Source organism: Electrophorus electricus, chromosome 19 (genome assembly GCF_041902795.1).
Source record: "Electrophorus electricus isolate QZ-2024a chromosome 19, ASM4190279v1, whole genome shotgun sequence".
NCBI classification, from domain to species: Eukaryota; Metazoa; Chordata; class Actinopteri; order Gymnotiformes; family Gymnotidae; genus Electrophorus; species Electrophorus electricus.
In genome coordinates, this window is record NC_137515.1 from 4,334,332 (window position 1) to 4,353,306 (window position 18,975).

General features: G+C 37.7%; 3 protein-coding genes across 3 annotated transcripts; all 3 read left to right on the forward strand.

Moving 5' to 3' along the window:
• The first annotated feature begins 1,123 nt into the window (after nucleotides 1-1,123).
• On the forward strand, nucleotides 1,124-3,224 carry LOC118242883 (trace amine-associated receptor 6-like). Its single transcript, XM_035535905.2, has one exon. It carries the CDS (start codon nucleotides 1,124-1,126, stop codon nucleotides 2,144-2,146), a length of 1,023 nt encoding a protein of 340 aa, XP_035391798.1. The 3' UTR covers nucleotides 2,147-3,224.
• Nucleotides 3,225-5,867: 2,643 nt separating this feature from the next.
• LOC113580730 (trace amine-associated receptor 13c-like) lies at nucleotides 5,868-7,165 on the forward strand. Its single transcript, XM_027015454.2, has one exon. It carries the CDS (start codon nucleotides 6,077-6,079, stop codon nucleotides 7,097-7,099), a length of 1,023 nt encoding a protein of 340 aa, XP_026871255.1. The 5' UTR covers nucleotides 5,868-6,076; the 3' UTR covers nucleotides 7,100-7,165.
• A 5,055-nt stretch (nucleotides 7,166-12,220) lies between these two features.
• On the forward strand, nucleotides 12,221-13,824 carry LOC118242885 (trace amine-associated receptor 6-like). Its single transcript, XM_035535950.2, has one exon. It carries the CDS (start codon nucleotides 12,262-12,264, stop codon nucleotides 13,282-13,284), a length of 1,023 nt encoding a protein of 340 aa, XP_035391843.2. The 5' UTR covers nucleotides 12,221-12,261; the 3' UTR covers nucleotides 13,285-13,824.
• Nucleotides 13,825-18,975: the final 5,151 nt, after the last annotated feature.

Genomic DNA, 18,975 nt, shown 5'->3' on the forward strand with positions numbered 1-18,975 from the left:
CTGGGACCTAGACTCTAGCCACCACTGTATGGGTGGCAAAGGACAAACAATTGGAAGAGGACATGACAAAACAGTGCTCAGCACTATGGGAACTGCAATTTCAGGGAAGGAAACCATGAAAGTGATGCTTTTTTTGCACAATCTCACACATTCACCATTAATATTCAGCTTTCATCTGTGCCAAAATTTGTACATAAATTCAAAGAAACCCAGATTTGCTAAAGGTGGGACCATATCTACCACATCATCAAACATAATTGTGAGAATAAAATAAAATAAAATAAAATAACATTTTCCTAAGCCAGCTGTTTCTGTATCTAAGTGATCAAACAATCCCTGGTGACTGGAGCGGAAAGCGTAGATATATAGTTACATTTTGGGGGCTAGTAAACCGTAATACCTAGCATGATACCCATATGTTTTATATCAAAATGTTCAGACCAATTTCAGCTCTCATCCACTTTTGAGGTACCACTTTTACTAATGGACAGTCAATGTTGTCAAAAAAATCATGACAAGTGTATTAGAAATCAATTTAACACATTTTGCACAGAAGCAGCATTTAGCTTGCTAACTAGCAGACATTGTGCTCCCTGCTTTGAAGAAGATTGCAAATCAACTGCCCCATTATACCATCTGTGACAACAAGGCCATGTATTAGGGAATTCAACACATGATATGGGAGGTATGTAGAAATCCAACAGCATAAATACATCAAACAGCTGAAAAATTCTTATTTTCATCATAAGTTCATATTACTATTGTGTATTTTTTGGTAGTTATACGATACTTTGTAATATATTTAAAGAAATTACTGAAAATAAAAAGATTAATAGTGGTTTACATAAAGGAAATTGAAGAAGATCAGAAAATGGAGGCCAAGGAATTTGTGATCTGCCTGTTTCTTTTCAGCGCACACTGATCTACCTACATAGTGAGGTTGGAATGCAAATGTCATAGTGTTCAGTATCAAATGAGTAATGATGGGGACATACTAGCAACTTGCATGAGTGGGAGGATTCATGAACCGCTATAAAAAGATGCTCTGCAAAGGAAAACTAACCAGTTCATCACTATTGAACAGTGTGATCAACTCCAATCGGCAGACCTGCATATAGTTGGGATGAACATCACAGAGTATCAGCAAATTGCAACAGTTCAGTACTGCTTTCCTGACAACAACTCATCATGCAGAAAGGAGGTCCAAACAGGCACTGGGAATATATTTTTATTCACTCTCCTTTCATTTATCTCTGTATGCACTGTGTTTTTGAACCTGCTTGTGATAATCTCCATCTCTCACTTCAAGCAGCTCCACACTCCAACCAACCTGTTCATTCTCTCTCTAGCTGTGGCTGATCTTCTCGTGGGACTGATTGTTATGCCAGTGAATATAATGCAACTAATAGACAGCTGTTGGTATCTTGGTACTATGGCATGCATTGTTATTTCACTGATTAATGCTGTCTTAACATCAGCATCTCTCTGTAGCCTGACTTTCATTGCAGTTGATCGGTACATTGCTGTTAATGACCCTTTGCTTTATTCCACTAAAATAACAGTTTGTAAAACATCAGTGACTATAATTTCAGGCTGGTCCTTTTGTTTCTTTTATATTATCACTGTTTTTTACTTTAATGACCATCTCCTGCAGTCTCAGATATCCACAAGTTGTTATGGAGAGTGTTTCACAGTTATAAAATATTCGTGGGTAATTGTTGACTTAGTGATTTCATTTCTATGCCCTTGTTCTATTATATTGATCTTGTATGCAATAATTTTTTTTGTGGCAAGACGTCAAGCTAAAGCTGTGAAATCTATGTCAATTGGTCGCTCACAGAGACATACTGCCAAAATTTCAAACTCTTCTCAAACTAAGGCAACAAAAACACTTGGCATTGTAGTATGTTTTTATATTGGTTGCTGGATACCTTATTTTTTAAGTTCTCTGTCAACTGAAAGTTTGACCACTGTATCCCTGTTGTGGACTGTGTTTGGCTGGATACTATTAATCAATTCCTCTATAAATCCCCTAATATATGCTATATTTTATCCATGGTTTAGAGCATCAGCTAAGTATATTATTACTTGTAGAATATTTGACTCTTCATCATCAAGTTTCAGTTTGTTTTCAGATCATTTCTAATTTTAACCTCTATTCAATTGGCAAAATTGAAAAGCTGAGATTAAGTTAACATGTCTGCATGCCCCCAGTCCTATAGGCTGACTCCACTAAACACAGTAGTTAATTATTATATACAACTAGTGTAAACTTACTTTCTCTGTTGTTTATAATGTACTGAGGTTATAGAACACAAGGTCCTCTTACATAATAATTTTGCACTGCCTGTAGAAAATATTAAATATAGTTCCGAAAAGTTCACAGGTCTCTGAGAGCGGTTGTAATGTTGGCTCTCAGCATAAAGAATGTTGAGGATAGTAATTTAGTGATTGCATATCTCATTGTCTTTGTTGATGTTCTTAATCTTGTTTATAAATAGTCGCTGCTTTTTGTCTTAATAGGCTTTAACATGTCTTGCAATTACAATTACCACATTTACTGCAAACAGTAAGCCTTTCATATCAGCTATCTTAAATCATTGTGCCCTTGGCTACATAAAATTTCAAGTAGTTTAAACATATATATGTGTGTCAGAGGATCTGTGTTTTAAACCATTGTTTTCCTTCTGAGAGGAAGTTTCTTGTCATCTTTAGACTCTCTGATAGCAAGTGATGCACAGGAATATTTATTTGATGTACAACTCTAAGGTGATAACATGTATTTATAGAGCACATTTCCACAACTGATATTGTTCTAATATGCTGTATAACAATGAAAGACAATAGAAAAATAATTTTAAAAATTGCAGCATTGGTTTGGGAACAGGGTGCAGTGGATCCGACACACCCATGGAAGCAGGGAACACCAGATACAGACAAGGACCACCCAACCAGATGTTCAAACCCAGGTCTGGGACCTAGACTCTAGCCACCACTGTATGGGTGGCAAAGGACAAACAATTGGAAGAGGACATGACAAAACAGTGCTCAGCACTATGATAACTGCAATTTCAGGGAAGGAAACCATGAAAGTGATGCTTTTTTTGCACAATCTCACACATTCACCATTAATATTCAGCTTTCATCTGTGCCAAAATTTGTACATAAATTCAAAGAAACCCAGATTTGCTAAAGGTGGGACCATATCTACCACATCATCAAACATAATTGTGAGAATAAAATAAAATAAAATAACATTTTCCTAAGCCAGCTGTTTCTGTATCTAAGTGATCAAACAATCCCTGGTGACTGGAGCGGAAAGCGTAGATATATAGTTACATTTTGGGGGCTAGTAAACCGTAATACCTAGCATGATACCCATATGTTTTATATCAAAATGTTCAGACCAATTTCAGCTCTCATCCACTTTTGAGGTACCACTTTTACTAATGGACAGTCAATGTTGTCAAAAAAATCATGACAAGTGTATTAGAAATCAATTTAACACATTTTGCACAGAAGCAGCATTTAGCTTGCTAACTAGCAGACATTGTGCCTAAATGTGACTGCACTATTCTACTATTATAGTGATATTGTAAAATAACATTCATTTAGCCATCAATCTATTTTATTTTTGTATTCTTCTTCATCAAAGGAATCAAACCCCTCAGGCTATAAAGCTCCTTTACCTTTGTCATTACTTTCCAAAAACTTCAGCAGCTGTACACTTGTTGCACAACATCTTAGCTAACTGACTAGCTAGATGTCGATTGAATGAGGAAGGAAATGTTTCCAACATGAAGGGTAAATCCTTATTGATTTCATGATTGTTTATTGGTTAGTTTCACACAGATTGACACACAAATTCATCAATCACACACCGTGAATAGATGGCTAAGACCTGAGCGACACACGGACACCATAACTCTCAATGCCCATGAATCCTCAGATCTACACCTTAGAATTTAATAAAATGCCTGACTATACAAATAGGTTTTCAGCCTGGTTGTAAATATTGGACTGTGTCTGAGTCTTAAACATTGACAGGAAGGTTATTCCATAGTGTGGGAGCTTTATAGGAAAAGACTCTTCCCCCTATAGTAGATTTCCTTATTTGAGGTACTAATAAAGGTACTGCACCTTTTGATCGTAGCAGACGTGGCAGGTCATAATGCACTAGGAGTTCACTAAATAGCACTTAACTATCAGAACTACATGCTAAATTAAAATGTACTGTTTAAAGAACTCTGCAATTTTAATAATCTATGCTCAGTGGTTAAGGTACCTGACTTGTAATTGGAAGTTTGCTGGTTCAAGCCCCACCACTGGCAAGTAACCGCTGCTGGGTACCTGAGCAAGGCCATTAACCCTCAATTGCTCAAGTTGTACTCAGTCATAATTGTAAGTCACTTTGGATAAAAGTGTCAGCTAAATGGCAAAAATTCCAATCTCATGTATTGGTAATTCTGGTTGATTATCCTCATGCTCTAGGGAGATTTTCCTTGCCACTGTCACTCTTGGCTAACTCACTGGGGACTTGGACTTGGACATTTGTAAAGCATCAGTCTATCTTAACTATATGGTCGTGTCCGAGTTGTTTTATTTTGAAAGAAACAAATCTCCATGTGTCAGATGGGAGGGATCTTGATACAGATGTATATGGTATGAAATTACTTTGTCAGATTATGGACTGCTAAGCATTCTCTAGGCAGGTGTTGTTGTTTTGTCTGCTACACCTTTCTTATGCAACAAGTGGCACTATCCTTGAGTGCACAAGCTTTAGCAAACTTGTCATGTAATATTATTCACCTCTCCACTCGCTATGTTCTCTCTCTGATGCCAAAAATTTGTATTCTAGGAAACCAGCTAAAACCTCTGCATATGTATCACTTGACACAAGAGTGTGACGACATCAGTTTTTTTTTTTATAAAGGGAAATAATAAATATGTATGTTTTGAGAAGTGCTGTGAAGACTGGTCTCACAGATTTATCTGACAGAGAGTACAACTTAGCTCATAGCGTAGCATTCCATCAGTGACCATATTGTATTGCATGTAATTTCTCAAATAAAGTCTGTTTGTAGATTGCTGATTACAGCACTGAGTACAGAGCTCACCTGAATCAATGACGAGGGCACAGCTATATATTACACTTGGTAATGACTCACAACAAAATTACACTGCATAAAAAACATTCATCCTCTCTATTTTACTGTTTAGCCAGAGTATCAGAGGCTAAAGTAACTACATCCATTTTACAATAGGAGATTAATAGTGCAAGGAATTCCAGCTTTGTAATAGGCATAGTCCATGCTTTTGGTCAATATACTTGCAGTACACCAAGTATCTCTTCTCATTGCCAGTATCTATTTTGTTTACTTTTAGTATGTTCCATAATGTGTTTACTGTACAGCCACTTACTGACAAATTGTTTAAATTATATAATAGAAAGCCATAAAGTTCAAAGCACTACACATGCATGTGACCATATTGTATGTGAATGCAGTACATTACTTGACTCGAGTAATTGAGCTCATGCATTGTGCTCCCTGCTTTGAAGAAGATTGCAAATCAACTGCCCCATTATACCATCTGTGACAACAAGGCCATGTATTAGGGAATTCAACACATGATATGGGAGGTACGTAGAAATCCAACAGCATAAATACAGCAAACAGCTGAAAAAATCTTATTTTCATCATAGGTTCATATCACTACTGTGTATTTTTTGGTAGTTATAAGATACTTTACAATATATTTAAAGAAATGACTGAAAATAAAAAGATTAATAGTGGTTTACATAAAGGAAATTGAAGATCAGAAAATGGAGGCCAAGGAATTTGTGATCTGCCTGTTTCTTTTCAGAGCACACTGATCTACCTACATAGTGAGGTTGGAATGCAAATGTCATAGTGTTCAGTATCAAATGAGTAATGATGGGGACATACTAGCAACTTGCATGAGTGGGAGGATTCATGAACCACTATAAAAAGATGCTCTGCAAAGGAAAACTAACCAGTTCATCACTACTGAACAGTGTGATCAACTCCAATCGGCAGACCTGCATATAGTTGGGATGAACATCACAGAGTATCAGCAAATTGCAACAGTTCAGTACTGCTTTCCTGACAACAACTCATCATGCAGAAAGGAGGTCCAAACAGGCACTGGGAATATATTTTTATTCACTCTCCTTTCATGTATCTCTGTATGCACTGTGTGTTTGAACCTGCTGGTGATCATCTCCATCTCTCACTTCAAGCAACTCCACAGTCCAACAAACCTACTTGTCCTCTCTCTGGCTGTGGCTGATCTTCTTGTAGGACTGATTGTTATGCCAGTGAAGATAATGGAACTGATAGACAACTGTTGGTATTTTGGTGAAATAGCATGTACTATTGTCTTGGTGATCAATTCTCTCTCATTGTCAACATCTCTCTGTAGCATGGTTTTCATTGCAGTTGATCGGTACATTGCTGTTAATGACCCTCTGATTTATTCCACTAAAATCACTGTTTGTAAAACCTCTTTAATCATAATTCTAGGCTGGTCATTTTCTCTGTTGTATGTCATCATCTATTTGCACTTTAATGACAGTCTGCTTCAGTCACAGATTGGGAGTAGATGCCTTGGAGAATGTATACTGTTTGTAATACATTTGTGGGTGATTATTGACCTTGTAGTTTTTTTTATAGCCCCATGCTGCACGATATTGGTATTGTATTCATTCATTTTTAATGTGGCAAGATTTCAAGCTAAAGCTGTGAGAGCTGTGTTGAATAGTACCTCAAGCAAACATGGAGACAATGTTTCAAACTCCTCTGAAATCAAAGCAGCAAAAACACTGGGCATTGTTGTTTGTGTTTATCTTGCTTGCTGGATACCTTTTTATTTAAGTTCCCTTTCATCGGACAACATATCCACTTTGTCACTGGTGTGGACTATGCTGGGATGGCTAGCATACATGAATTCCTCTGTGAATCCCCTAATATATGCTATATTTTATCCATGGTTTAAAGCATCAACTAAGTATATTGTAACTTGTAAAATATTCGAATCCTCATCTTCAAGGTATAATTTGTTTAGAGAGCATTTTTAATTTCAAAGGTCATTCCTCTGACTAGACTGAGATCACGTCATATTTAATTGAAAAAAATTGCAATAAAAAAACTATTATCTATTAATATCTATTACTTATATGATTTAATCTTTAGAATAGTGGAGTTATCATTTTAAAGAACTGATTTGTTGTTTTTTTTATTTTTTAATTAGAATTTAGTCAACAAAATAATTTGACAGCAAAGTATAGCCATCAAAGTCTTGTGAACTCATACATGAATTCTTGTGAACTCAAAAATGAATAGATATACACTGAATTATTTTTCCAAATTTTCCATTAAAAATCTTCATATATTCTGTGAGTGTATGTCTAAAACATCCTGTCCAACTTCTACATCTCATATATATATATATATATATATATATATATATATATATATATATATATATATATATATATATATAGAGAGAGAGAGAGAGAGAGAGAGAGAGAGAGAGAGAGAGAGAGAGAATAATAAATGACATATAAATAAATAGTTATTGTTTACATTTATGACCTTCTCATATGCTACAGTTCCATCACAGAACGTATAAAGTACGTTAGGGTTGTGCTGAGATGCCTCCTAAATCCCCTAACACCTATCTCTGCTGGTCTTATATATGATTGCCAATACATGTTCTGTCAATTCTGCCACCAAAGCTTGGTGTACTTCAGCTTCTTCCTCTTCACTGCATTTGCAAAGGGAATTATTAAGTCTATAAAATAATATATATCTATTTATATTCAGAGTTAAACATCAAGTCAGGGCTCACTGTAATTAGCACAATACACTGTGGCACCTATAGTTTAATTTTTAAATTTATTTATTTTTTTTACCTACATCCATTAACAATTTTGAGTTTTGCATCCAATACCAGCAACTCTTTGCAGTAGATTTACTGCTTCTATAGATTTTCCCAACAAAGCCATTACACTTGTGATCCTTGCAATGCTGCTGTTGAGTGCTATGCTTCCTCTTCCTACTTGCAATTAAAACTAGTTATTATTTGCCTTCTTTCTGGCAATGTGGCCATATTAAATCCTTTCCACAAATCACATGATACAAAAACCTGCTTTTCTGCATTACACTAATCACCTCCTTTATCTGTAATAAGCTCCTGGCTAACTGCACAGCTACTTGTAGATTCCACTTTCTCTCTTCTTTTGTGATTGGTACCTGGCGTTTTTATCACTACATCCTTAGATCCTAAAAAAAATCATCTCACTACACAATAGACTGAACAATAGATGGAGATTAGACAATAATTGGAGAAGAGAACTGGACAGGATACTGATTGAAAGGTTGTACAGAGATCTAGACAGAAGGGTGGACTAGGGACTGGAGGACAATTGACATAGGGAGAGGGACAGTAATGGACATGGGGAGAGGGAGAGAAACACTCATGAGCATGGGGACAGACATTGAGGAAAACAAAGAGCCAGAGAGGATTACAATGACAAGCATGGGAATTAACACAGTGAACAAGACAAGAACTGGTGATAGTAGGAACAGGGGATGAGACAGTCACAGGCAGAAAATGAGGGCTAGACAACAACAAGAGGAACGGGATGGATGCCTGAGCAGGAAAATGGACAGGAGGGGGCACCCTCTTGGGAATAGTTTGCAACATTGGTTTGGGAACAGGGTGCAGTGGATCCGACACACCCATGGAAGCAGGGAACACCAGATATAGACAAGGAACAAAACAAAACATCATGGCAAATGTAAAGGGGCAGCAGGGCTGTCTGGGTTATCAGTGGTGAAACACCCTGACAGCCGGCACCCTTGGTGGACACTAAAGGAGGGTAAGACCTCCAAGATCGGCCCAAATTCAGATGGGGTGGAACAGGGAAGGGAAATGGAAAAAGAGGCACCAATAAAAAGGAAACCAGGTCACAGGAACAGTTTGAAGTTAGGACACAGATATACCTGCTACACTACTATGAAAGTGAGGGGAATTTATGAGTGAAAAACAGGAAGAAGGAGTATGGAGAGCACTTAGTGAAAACATAGGTGGAGCTCACCCAACCAGATGTTCAAACCCAGGTCTGGGACCTAGACTCTAGCCACCACTGTATGGGTGGCAAAGGACAAACAATTGGAAGAGGACAAGACAAAACAGTGCTCAGCACTATGGGAACTGCAATTTCAGGGAAGGAAACCATGAAAGTGATGCTTTTTTTGCACAATCTCACACATTCACCATTAATATTCAGCTTTCATCTGTGCCAAAATTTGTACATAAATTCAAAGAAACCCAGATTTGCTAAAGGTGGGACCATATCTACCACATCATCAAACATAATTGTGAGAATAAAATAAAATAAAATAAAATAACATTTTCCTAAGCCAGCTGTTTCTGTATCTAAGTGATCAAACAATCCCTGGTGACTGGAGCGGAAAGCGTAGATATATAGTTACATTTTGGGGGCTAGTAAACCGTAATACCTAGCATGATACCCATATGTTTTATATCAAAATGTTCAGACCAATTTCAGCTCTCATCCACTTTTGAGGTACCACTTTTACTAATGGACAGTCAATGTTGTCAAAAAAATCATGACAAGTGTATTAGAAATCAATTTAACACATTTTGCACAGAAGCAGCATTTAGCTTGCTAACTAGCAGACATTGTGCCTAAATGTGACTGCACTATTCTACTATTATAGTGATATTGTAAAATAACATTCATTTAGCCATCAATCTATTTTATTTTTGTATTCTTCTTCATCAAAGGAATCAAACCCCTCAGGCTATAAAGCTCCTTTACCTTTGTCATTACTTTCCAAAAACTTCAGCAGCTGTACACTTGTTGCACAACATCTTAGCTAACTGACTAGCTAGATGTCGATTGAATGAGGAAGGAAATGTTTCCAACATGAAGGGTAAATCCTTATTGATTTCATGATTGTTTATTGGTTAGTTTCACACAGATTGACACACAAATTCATCAATCACACACCGTGAATAGATGGCTAAGACCTGAGCGACACACGGACACCATAACTCTCAATGCCCATGAATCCTCAGATCTACACCTTAGAATTTAATAAAATGCCTGACTATACAAATAGGTTTTCAGCCTGGTTGTAAATATTGGACTGTGTCTGAGTCTTAAACATTGACAGGAAGGTTATTCCATAGTGTGGGAGCTTTATAGGAAAAGACTCTTCCCCCTATAGTAGATTTCCTTATTTGAGGTACTAATAAAGGTACTGCACCTTTTGATCGTAGCAGACGTGGCAGGTCATAATGCACTAGGAGTTCACTAAATAGCACTTAACTATCAGAACTACATGCTAAATTAAAATGTACTGTTTAAAGAACTCTGCAATTTTAATAATCTATGCTCAGTGGTTAAGGTACCTGACTTGTAATTGGAAGTTTGCTGGTTCAAGCCCCACCACTGGCAAGTAACCGCTGCTGGGTACCTGAGCAAGGCCATTAACCCTCAATTGCTCAAGTTGTACTCAGTCATAATTGTAAGTCACTTTGGATAAAAGTGTCAGCTAAATGGCAAAAATTCCAATCTCATGTATTGGTAATTCTGGTTGATTATCCTCATGCTCTAGGGAGATTTTCCTTGCCACTGTCACTCTTGGCTAACTCACTGGGGACTTGGACTTGGACATTTGTAAAGCATCAGTCTATCTTAACTATATGGTCGTGTCCGAGTTGTTTTATTTTGAAAGAAACAAATCTCCATGTGTCAGATGGGAGGGATCTTGATACAGATGTATATGGTATGAAATTACTTTGTCAGATTATGGACTGCTAAGCATTCTCTAGGCAGGTGTTGTTGTTTTGTCTGCTACACCTTTCTTATGCAACAAGTGGCACTATCCTTGAGTGCACAAGCTTTAGCAAACTTGTCATGTAATATTATTCACCTCTCCACTCGCTATGTTCTCTCTCTGATGCCAAACATTTGTATTCTAGGAAACCAGCTAAAACCTCTGCATATGTATCACTTGACACAAGAGTGTGACGACATCAGTTTTTTTTTTTATAAAGGGAAATAATAAATATGTATGTTTTGAGAAGTGCTGTGAAGACTGGTCTCACAGATTTATCTGACAGAGAGTACAACTTAGCTCATAGCGTAGCATTCCATCAGTGACCATATTGTATTGCATGTGATTTCTCAAATAAAGTCTGTTTGTAGATTGCTGATTGCAGCACTGAGTACAGAGCTCACCTGAATCAATGACGAGGGCACAGCTATATATTACACTTGGTAATGACTCACAACAAAATTACACTGCATAAAAAACATTCATCCTCTCTATTTTACTGTTTAGCCAGAGTATCAGAGGCTAAAGTAACTACATCCATTTTACAATAGGAGATTAATAGTGCAAGGAATTCCAGCTTTGTAATAGGCATAGTCCATGCTTTTGGTCAATATACTTGCAGTACACCAAGTATCTCTTCTCATTGCCAGTATCTATTTTGTTTACTTTTAGTATGTTCCATAATGTGTTTACTGTACAGCCACTTACTGACAAATTGTTTAAATTATATAATAGAAAGCCATAAAGTTCAAAGCACTACACATGCATGTGACCATATTGTATGTGAATGCAGTACATTACTTGACTCGAGTAATTGAGCTCATGCATTGTGCTCCCTGCTTTGAAGAAGATTGCAAATCAACTGCCCCATTATACCATCTGTGACAACAAGGCCATGTATTAGGGAATTCAACACATGATATGGGAGGTACGTAGAAATCCAACAGCATAAATACAGCAAACAGCTGAAAAATTCTTATTTTCATCATAAGTTCATATTACTATTGTGTATTTTTTGGTAGTTATAAGATACTTTATAATATATTTAAAGAAATTACTGAAAATAAAAAGATTAATAGTGGTTTACATAAAGGAAATTGAAGAAGATCAGAAAATGGAGGCCAAGGAATTTGTGATCTGCCTGTTTCTTTTCAGCGCACACTGATCTACCTACATAGTGAGGTTGGAATGCAAATGTCATAGTGTTCAGTATCAAATGAGTAATGATGGGGACATACTAGCAACTTGCATGAGTGGGAGGATTCATGAACCGCTATAAAAAGATGCTCTGCAAAGGAAAACTAACCAGTTCATCACTACTGAACAGTGTGATCAACTCCAATTGGCAGACCTGCATATAGTTGGGATGAACATCACAGAGTATCAGCAAATTGCAACAGTTCAGTACTGCTTTCCTGACAACAACTCATCATGCAGAAAGGAGGTCCGAACAGGCACTGGGAATATATTTTTATTCACTCTCCTTCCATTTATCTCAGTATGCACTGTGTTTTTGAACCTGCTGGTGATCATCTCTATCTCTCACTTCAAGCAGCTCCACTCTCCAACCAACCTGTTCATTCTCTCTCTGGCTGTGGCTGATCTTCTCGTGGGACTGATTTCAATGCCAGTGAATATAATGCAACTAATAGACAGCTGTTGGTATCTTGGTACTATGGCATGCATTGTTATTCCACTGATCAATGTTGTCTCAACATCAGCATCTCTCTGTAGCCTCACTTGCATTGCAGTTGATCGGTACATTGCTGTTAATGACCCTTTGCTTTATTCCACTAAAATAACAGTTTGTAAAACATCAGTGACGATAATTACAGGCTGGTCTCTTTGTTTGTTTTATGTTATCACTGTTTTTTACTTTAATGACCATCTCCTTCAGTCTCAGATATCCATGAGTTGTTATGGAAAGTGTTTCATAGTCATAAAATATTCCTGGGTGATTTTTGATTTAGTGATTTCATTTCTATTCCCTTGTTCTATTATACTCATCTTGTATGCAATCATTTTTTTTGTGGCAAGACATCAAGCTAAAGCCGTGAGAGCTATGTCAATTGGTCGCTCACAGAGACATGCTGCCAAAATTTCAAACTCTTCTCAAACTAAAGCAGCAAAAACTCTTGGCATAGTAGTATGTTTTTATATTGGATGCTGGATACCTTTTTTTTTAAGTTCCCTCTCAGCTGAAAGCTTGACCTCTGTATCCTTTTTGTGGACTGTGTTTGGCTGGCTAGCATACATCAATTCTTCTATAAATCCCCTAATATATGCTATATTTTATCCATGGTTTAGAGCATCAGCTAAGTGTATTGTTACTTGTAGAATATTTGACTCTTCATCATCGGGATTCAATTTGTTTCCAGGGCATTTTTAATTTTAATCTCTGTTCACCTGGTAAAACTGCAAAGCTGAGATAACTTTAACGTCAACATCTCTTTAAGATCTCTGAAAATGTAATTTTTTTTCCTTTTTTCTTTTCTTTTTTGGATGGTCAGATGACAAATAGTCCTACATACTGTCTTACGGGCTGACTCCACCTGACACAGTAGTTAATGATTATATACAAGTAGGGTAGTGTGTCCCTCGTGCTTGTCACATGCCCCTTGAATTCTCCCTGCCCCTTATTTTATGGTTTTTTTTTATTATAATGTACTGCATATTATAGTCATAAAACACAGAGTCATCTTACATAGTAATTCTGCATTGCCTGTAGAAAAAAATTAAATATAGTTCTAAAATGTTCCCAGGTCTCTCAGAGCCTTTCTAATGTTGGTTCTCAGCATAAAGATTGTTGAGTATTGTGATTTAGTGATTGTGCAAATTCCTGTTTTTTGATGATGTTCTTAAACTTGTTTCTTGTCTTAAACTATTTTCTGCTTTTGGTCTTAAACTTCTATAAAAATGTGTTGCATGTACAAATTATAGTTACCACATTTACTGCAAACAGTTTCTAAACCTTTTATATGACCTATCTTAAATCATTATGCCCTTGGGTACATAAAATTGAAAGTAGTGAGTCAGAGAATCTGTATCAAGTGTTTTGATACCTGATATTTACCTTCTGAATAGAAGCTTCCACTCATCTCTAATAGCCTGTGATGCATATTTAATATTTATTTGATCTACAATCCTAAGTTAATAACATATATTTATAGAGCACATTTCCACAACTGATACTGATCCATTTTGCTTTACAACAATGAAAGACATTACATAAAATAATCTAAAAGATATGATATTGTTATGAAGGCATACACACAAACAAGGCAGAGTATCCAAACACTAGAGGTTTTATTGAAGTTACGGGGCTGGTAGGAATCATAGGGGGAGGTAGTAGGGCTTGGAATTTTCCCAGTTAGGTAAGAGGCAGGTACTTGTAGTCAGGTCCGTCTGAGGTTGAAAACGGGGGGAGTCTGGAAGGCATCCAGGGGTCAGGCAGGACATGATGTATGAAACACAGGCAGAATTCGGAAACCAGGAAGAAAACACGTACAAGGAAGGCTTAGTGTGCAGCATGGAAATGGCAAAACTTTGCAAAGAGAGTGCAATGGAGGGGAGTTTAATAGTGGGTAGTAGTGAGGAGAATAGTTATCAGGTTTGTAATTAGTACTCTGACGAACCAGATCAGAGATGTCAGTGGGAAGAGGTGGGTGTGGCAGTGCAGAGAAGAGCGTGATTCATGGAGTTCTTAACAGATAGAGGAACAACACATCAGATTAAAATATATATTTCATATAGCAGATAATGTCACTGTGCTCTGAAAGTTTGTATATTTGTTCTGAGCCTAGTTTTAAAGTTTTCTTCAAAAGAATCACCTCTGCCCTTCATAGACAACCTAGAACAAGAAACATGAAAGCTGAAGTATACTTTAAGGATCTGGGACAGAATACATGACATTCAAGCTTATACAGATTTATGTTGTGAAGTAACTCATATGACTGGACCTAACCCCAAGGCCTTTGCTGTGGCCACTAGGGGAACTGACATTGCTGCTTTTCCTTCGTCCCCCACAGTTCAATGATCAAAAGTGACTGGTTTCCACACAAAGAATATTTCTTACATAATGGTTGCACTGACGTGGATGAACCTATAATTTCTTTGATTGTCTGTTTCGTTTTGTTGATTTTTAAAAACAGCAACAATTACACATAAATGAAAGGTAAGTGAAAAATACAAGTGTGTTAAAAAGTGCATCAAACTTTATCCATTTTTGTAAGTGAAAAGGTGCTTTGTGTTAATATGCCTTTTTCTAATTAATGTAGGCTAGCATTAACTAATTAATTATAATATATTAAATAATTATAATATGTTGAATAACTTGCTGCACAAGGCACATGCACAAGAAGGAAAGGATCCAAATACAAGAAATGTTATTAGGTTTATGGAGCAGGCTGGTACTGAAGGGAGAGGTTTCTGGATCCTGAACGTTGCAAGGCAGGTATGTGGGAGTTATCAGGTACTCAAGGTCAGGCCTGTCCAAGGTTGAAAAGAAGCAGAGTCCATGTGGAGTCCAGGGTTCAGGCAGGATAAGAGTTCTAGAAAACAGGCAAAATGATAGGTGCTAGGAAGCAACTGCTAGGTAGTATGAAATCAGGATTCTGGTCAGTGTTTCCCTTGTCGTAGATGCGAGATAAAGTGTCAGCCTTTGATTCTTTGAACCCACTGTCTAAGAGATTGGAAAAATGAAACAAAACTCTCACCTGGCTTGCCCAGCTGATCTGAGGTATACCAGGTTTTTGTGGTAAGTATAAACCATGAAGGGATGCTCTGCTCCCTCTAAGCAGTGTCTCCACTGTTCTAGAGTTAGTTTAATGGCAAGAATCTCCTGGTTTCCTATGTCATAATTGAGATGTTGTCTGGCTTGATGGTGCGGCCTAAAAAAGTGACAGACTCATGGTGGAATTCACATTTCTCTTGGTGAAGTGATGTTATCTAAGACATGTCAGGACAGTTGTGATGTGTTCCACATGTTCAGTTTCTGACTGAAAAAAAAAATATATATATGTAGGTCATCAATATCAACAATCAGGAATTTGCCTACCATGTCTCAAAAAATTTCATCCATAAATGCCCGGATATCAGAGCGGCTATTGGAGAGACCATAAGACATGATACTCTTAGATCTTATGAAAGCTGTCTTCCACTTGTCACATTCACATATGCATATGAGATTGTAAGCAATAAGCAGGTCTACTTTTGAAAAGATTGTGGCTCCTAGCAGATGTTCATGGCTCAGGAAATTGAGGGGAAAAGGGTAGTAGTATTTCATAGTCACTTTGTTGAGGGCCTGATAGTCATTGATGGATCTTAATCCTTCTTAATCCTTCTCCTTAATGCCTCCCCACAAAGGACAATCCCAGAACTACTGGAGATGTGGAGGGGAGTATAAATCCATGTTGGAATGCCTCAGAAACAGGCCTCCATAGCAATTTCCTCTGGCTAGGAAAGCAGGTAGGGCTTGGCTTCCCATGGCAGAGGAGCCCCAGGAAGGAGTTCCACTGCACAGTCCCAAGGTCGATGAGGCAGAAGTTCAGTGGCTTTAACATTACTGAACAGAATTAGACAAGTTCCTGTAGGGCAGTCAGATGATCCACAAATTATAGGAACGAGGGCTTTCTTATGTAGAGGAGAGTACTAGCAAGGACAAGGACAGTGCTGGATTACACTATGATTACTCTAGGACATGTGTTCAGCGATGAACTTGGAAAAGCTAGGGTCATGGGCAGACAGCCAGGGAAAGCCTAGTATTCTGAAGTCACGAGACATGGTTAGAAGCATGAATTGAATTAACTCAGTATGGAACAGGCCAACCTTAAGAGTGACTGGAATAGTTTGTTGTCTGATAATACCCTCACCAATAGGTTGGCAATTAAAGGAATTATCACATAAGGGAGCGGGTCTAGGGTAAGTCCAGTGATCCTTAGTTGAGCAACTTTTTCAGAATTAAAAAAAAAAAATCTTGCTGTTCCAGAATCAATCAAAGCCGAGAGATAAATACATTTACCAGGAAACACAGGATATTTAAACACAGGAAATATGATATGTAACAATGAAGATATTCTGTCCTGGGTAATTGATGTAGACCTCTTTTCACTCACTCTAAGGGGACAGCTAGAGCATGGATCATGGAAGTGCCCATCTGCATCGCAGTAAATATATAATCCACTAGAAAGACCTCTAGTTCATTCCTGTGGAGTCAGAGGCAAGTGACCCAGCTGAATAGGATCAGGAGACTCCCTGACTAACCAGATCTCCTGAGTACTGATGTTCTACACCCATTTCCTTCTAATTAATCACTCTATCCTCATAAATAGGTTCCCTCATTCCTGACTTTGCAAAGTATTGCTTCCCTATGATGGATACAGAGCGTGTTTCTCTCCTGTTGTTCGTCCTTGTTATCTATCTCTGTTTCTCCCTCAGACTATGCCTCACTCCTAGTCCCTCAGTACTGTCTGGATTTTACCTACTGGTTCTGACTCTGGATTGGATAGACCACTCTCTGCCTTTGACTTTCCTATCACGAACACTGAATCTTTCTTGGTCTCAGCCTCAATCCTACATAGTTTATCTGAGTGGTGAAAGAAATAAAAACTTCTACATTTGGATTCAAATGTCCCTTTATCCTACCATTCATAACTCTTACAGAATTATGTTGTAAAGAAGTGAGGGAAACAGAGTATATTGGTGCTGTGAAGGTCTATGAATGCATTGGAGATTATCCACAATAATGGAGAGCTGAATGAGTTCTGGTAATGTGACTGATACTCCCTGGCAAGCGAGTTCTATTTGGAGCTCCAAAGAGAGTCCAAGACAAAATACAGTTCTCAGTGTTGTATCACTCCAGCCACTGCCAGTGATGCTATGGAATTCTCTGGCATATTCTGAAGCTGTGCCTCTTCCTTGGAGCATCTCACATAAAACAATTCCTGCTAGTGGATGACAATACTTTGCATCATTTTGTGAAATCATCCTGTAGAAGTTAACAACACTGGGGAACTCTCTTCAGCATTGTGAGCTGGGGTCAATGTGTGACTGTGATGATTTTTGTGTCTTCCATCTGTACACCCTGCACAATGTGTATGTAACCAAGAAAGGCTATACTGAGTTTGTGAAATTCATATTTGATAAGTTTTTCCAAGAGGTATCTGAGCATGAGCCTGATATGCTTTACATGTTCAGAAAATAAATTGTAGCACATGAGAATGTTATAAATGTACATGATAACCCATTTGTTGAACATGTCAATAATAACAATTCATGAAAGCTTTGAAGATGAATGGGAATTCATTAAACCAAAGACATTACATTAGATTCATGGTGACCAGATGTAGTTATTGACAGTAGCAGTTTTTTAAATTGCACATTTAAAGGCTTGGTAAATCAATGAATATATGAGCCTTCAATCTTTTGAATCAATCACTGATTGAGCTGTATGGATAATCAGGTGAAGTTCATTCCACTGTGTGTACCGGGACAGAAATATTCTTGATGCATGTCTTCTTTGTGTTTTGATGGATGGTTGTTCATGTCAAGCAATACTAAGAACTTGATGGCAGTGTAGTGCATAATGGGCTTTGATTAGTTATGTGGGAACTGGTCCAGCTATGGTTTTGTAGGTGAGCATCAAGGAAAACATGGGACAACTTTGGAAAACAAGCTGTAATGCTGCACTTGGAACTGCAGGAGTTTAATGGCACAGAGGGGAAGGCCTGCCAGGAGAAAGTTGCAATTGTATAATGTTGAGATGACAAGGGACTAAACAAGCACCTGAGTGGCTTCCTTGGAAGATACAAGCATAAACCTACTGAGGGTGTCAGAAGATGGAGAGTTTAGGAGGGGGGAAAAGAGAAAATAAGTCATCATCAGCATAGCAGTGGTATGAGAAGCCACGTAAGGTTATGACCTCAATAAGAGAGTGGGGATAGAGGGAGAACAGGAGAGGACCAAGCAATGAGCCTTGTGGGTCACCAGTGGACACTCTCAGTGAAGCAGATATGGATCTACTTCATTCCCCTCCCTGCCGACTGTAACCTCTGTTAGGTGGCAGAGCATTGCATGTAGCTTT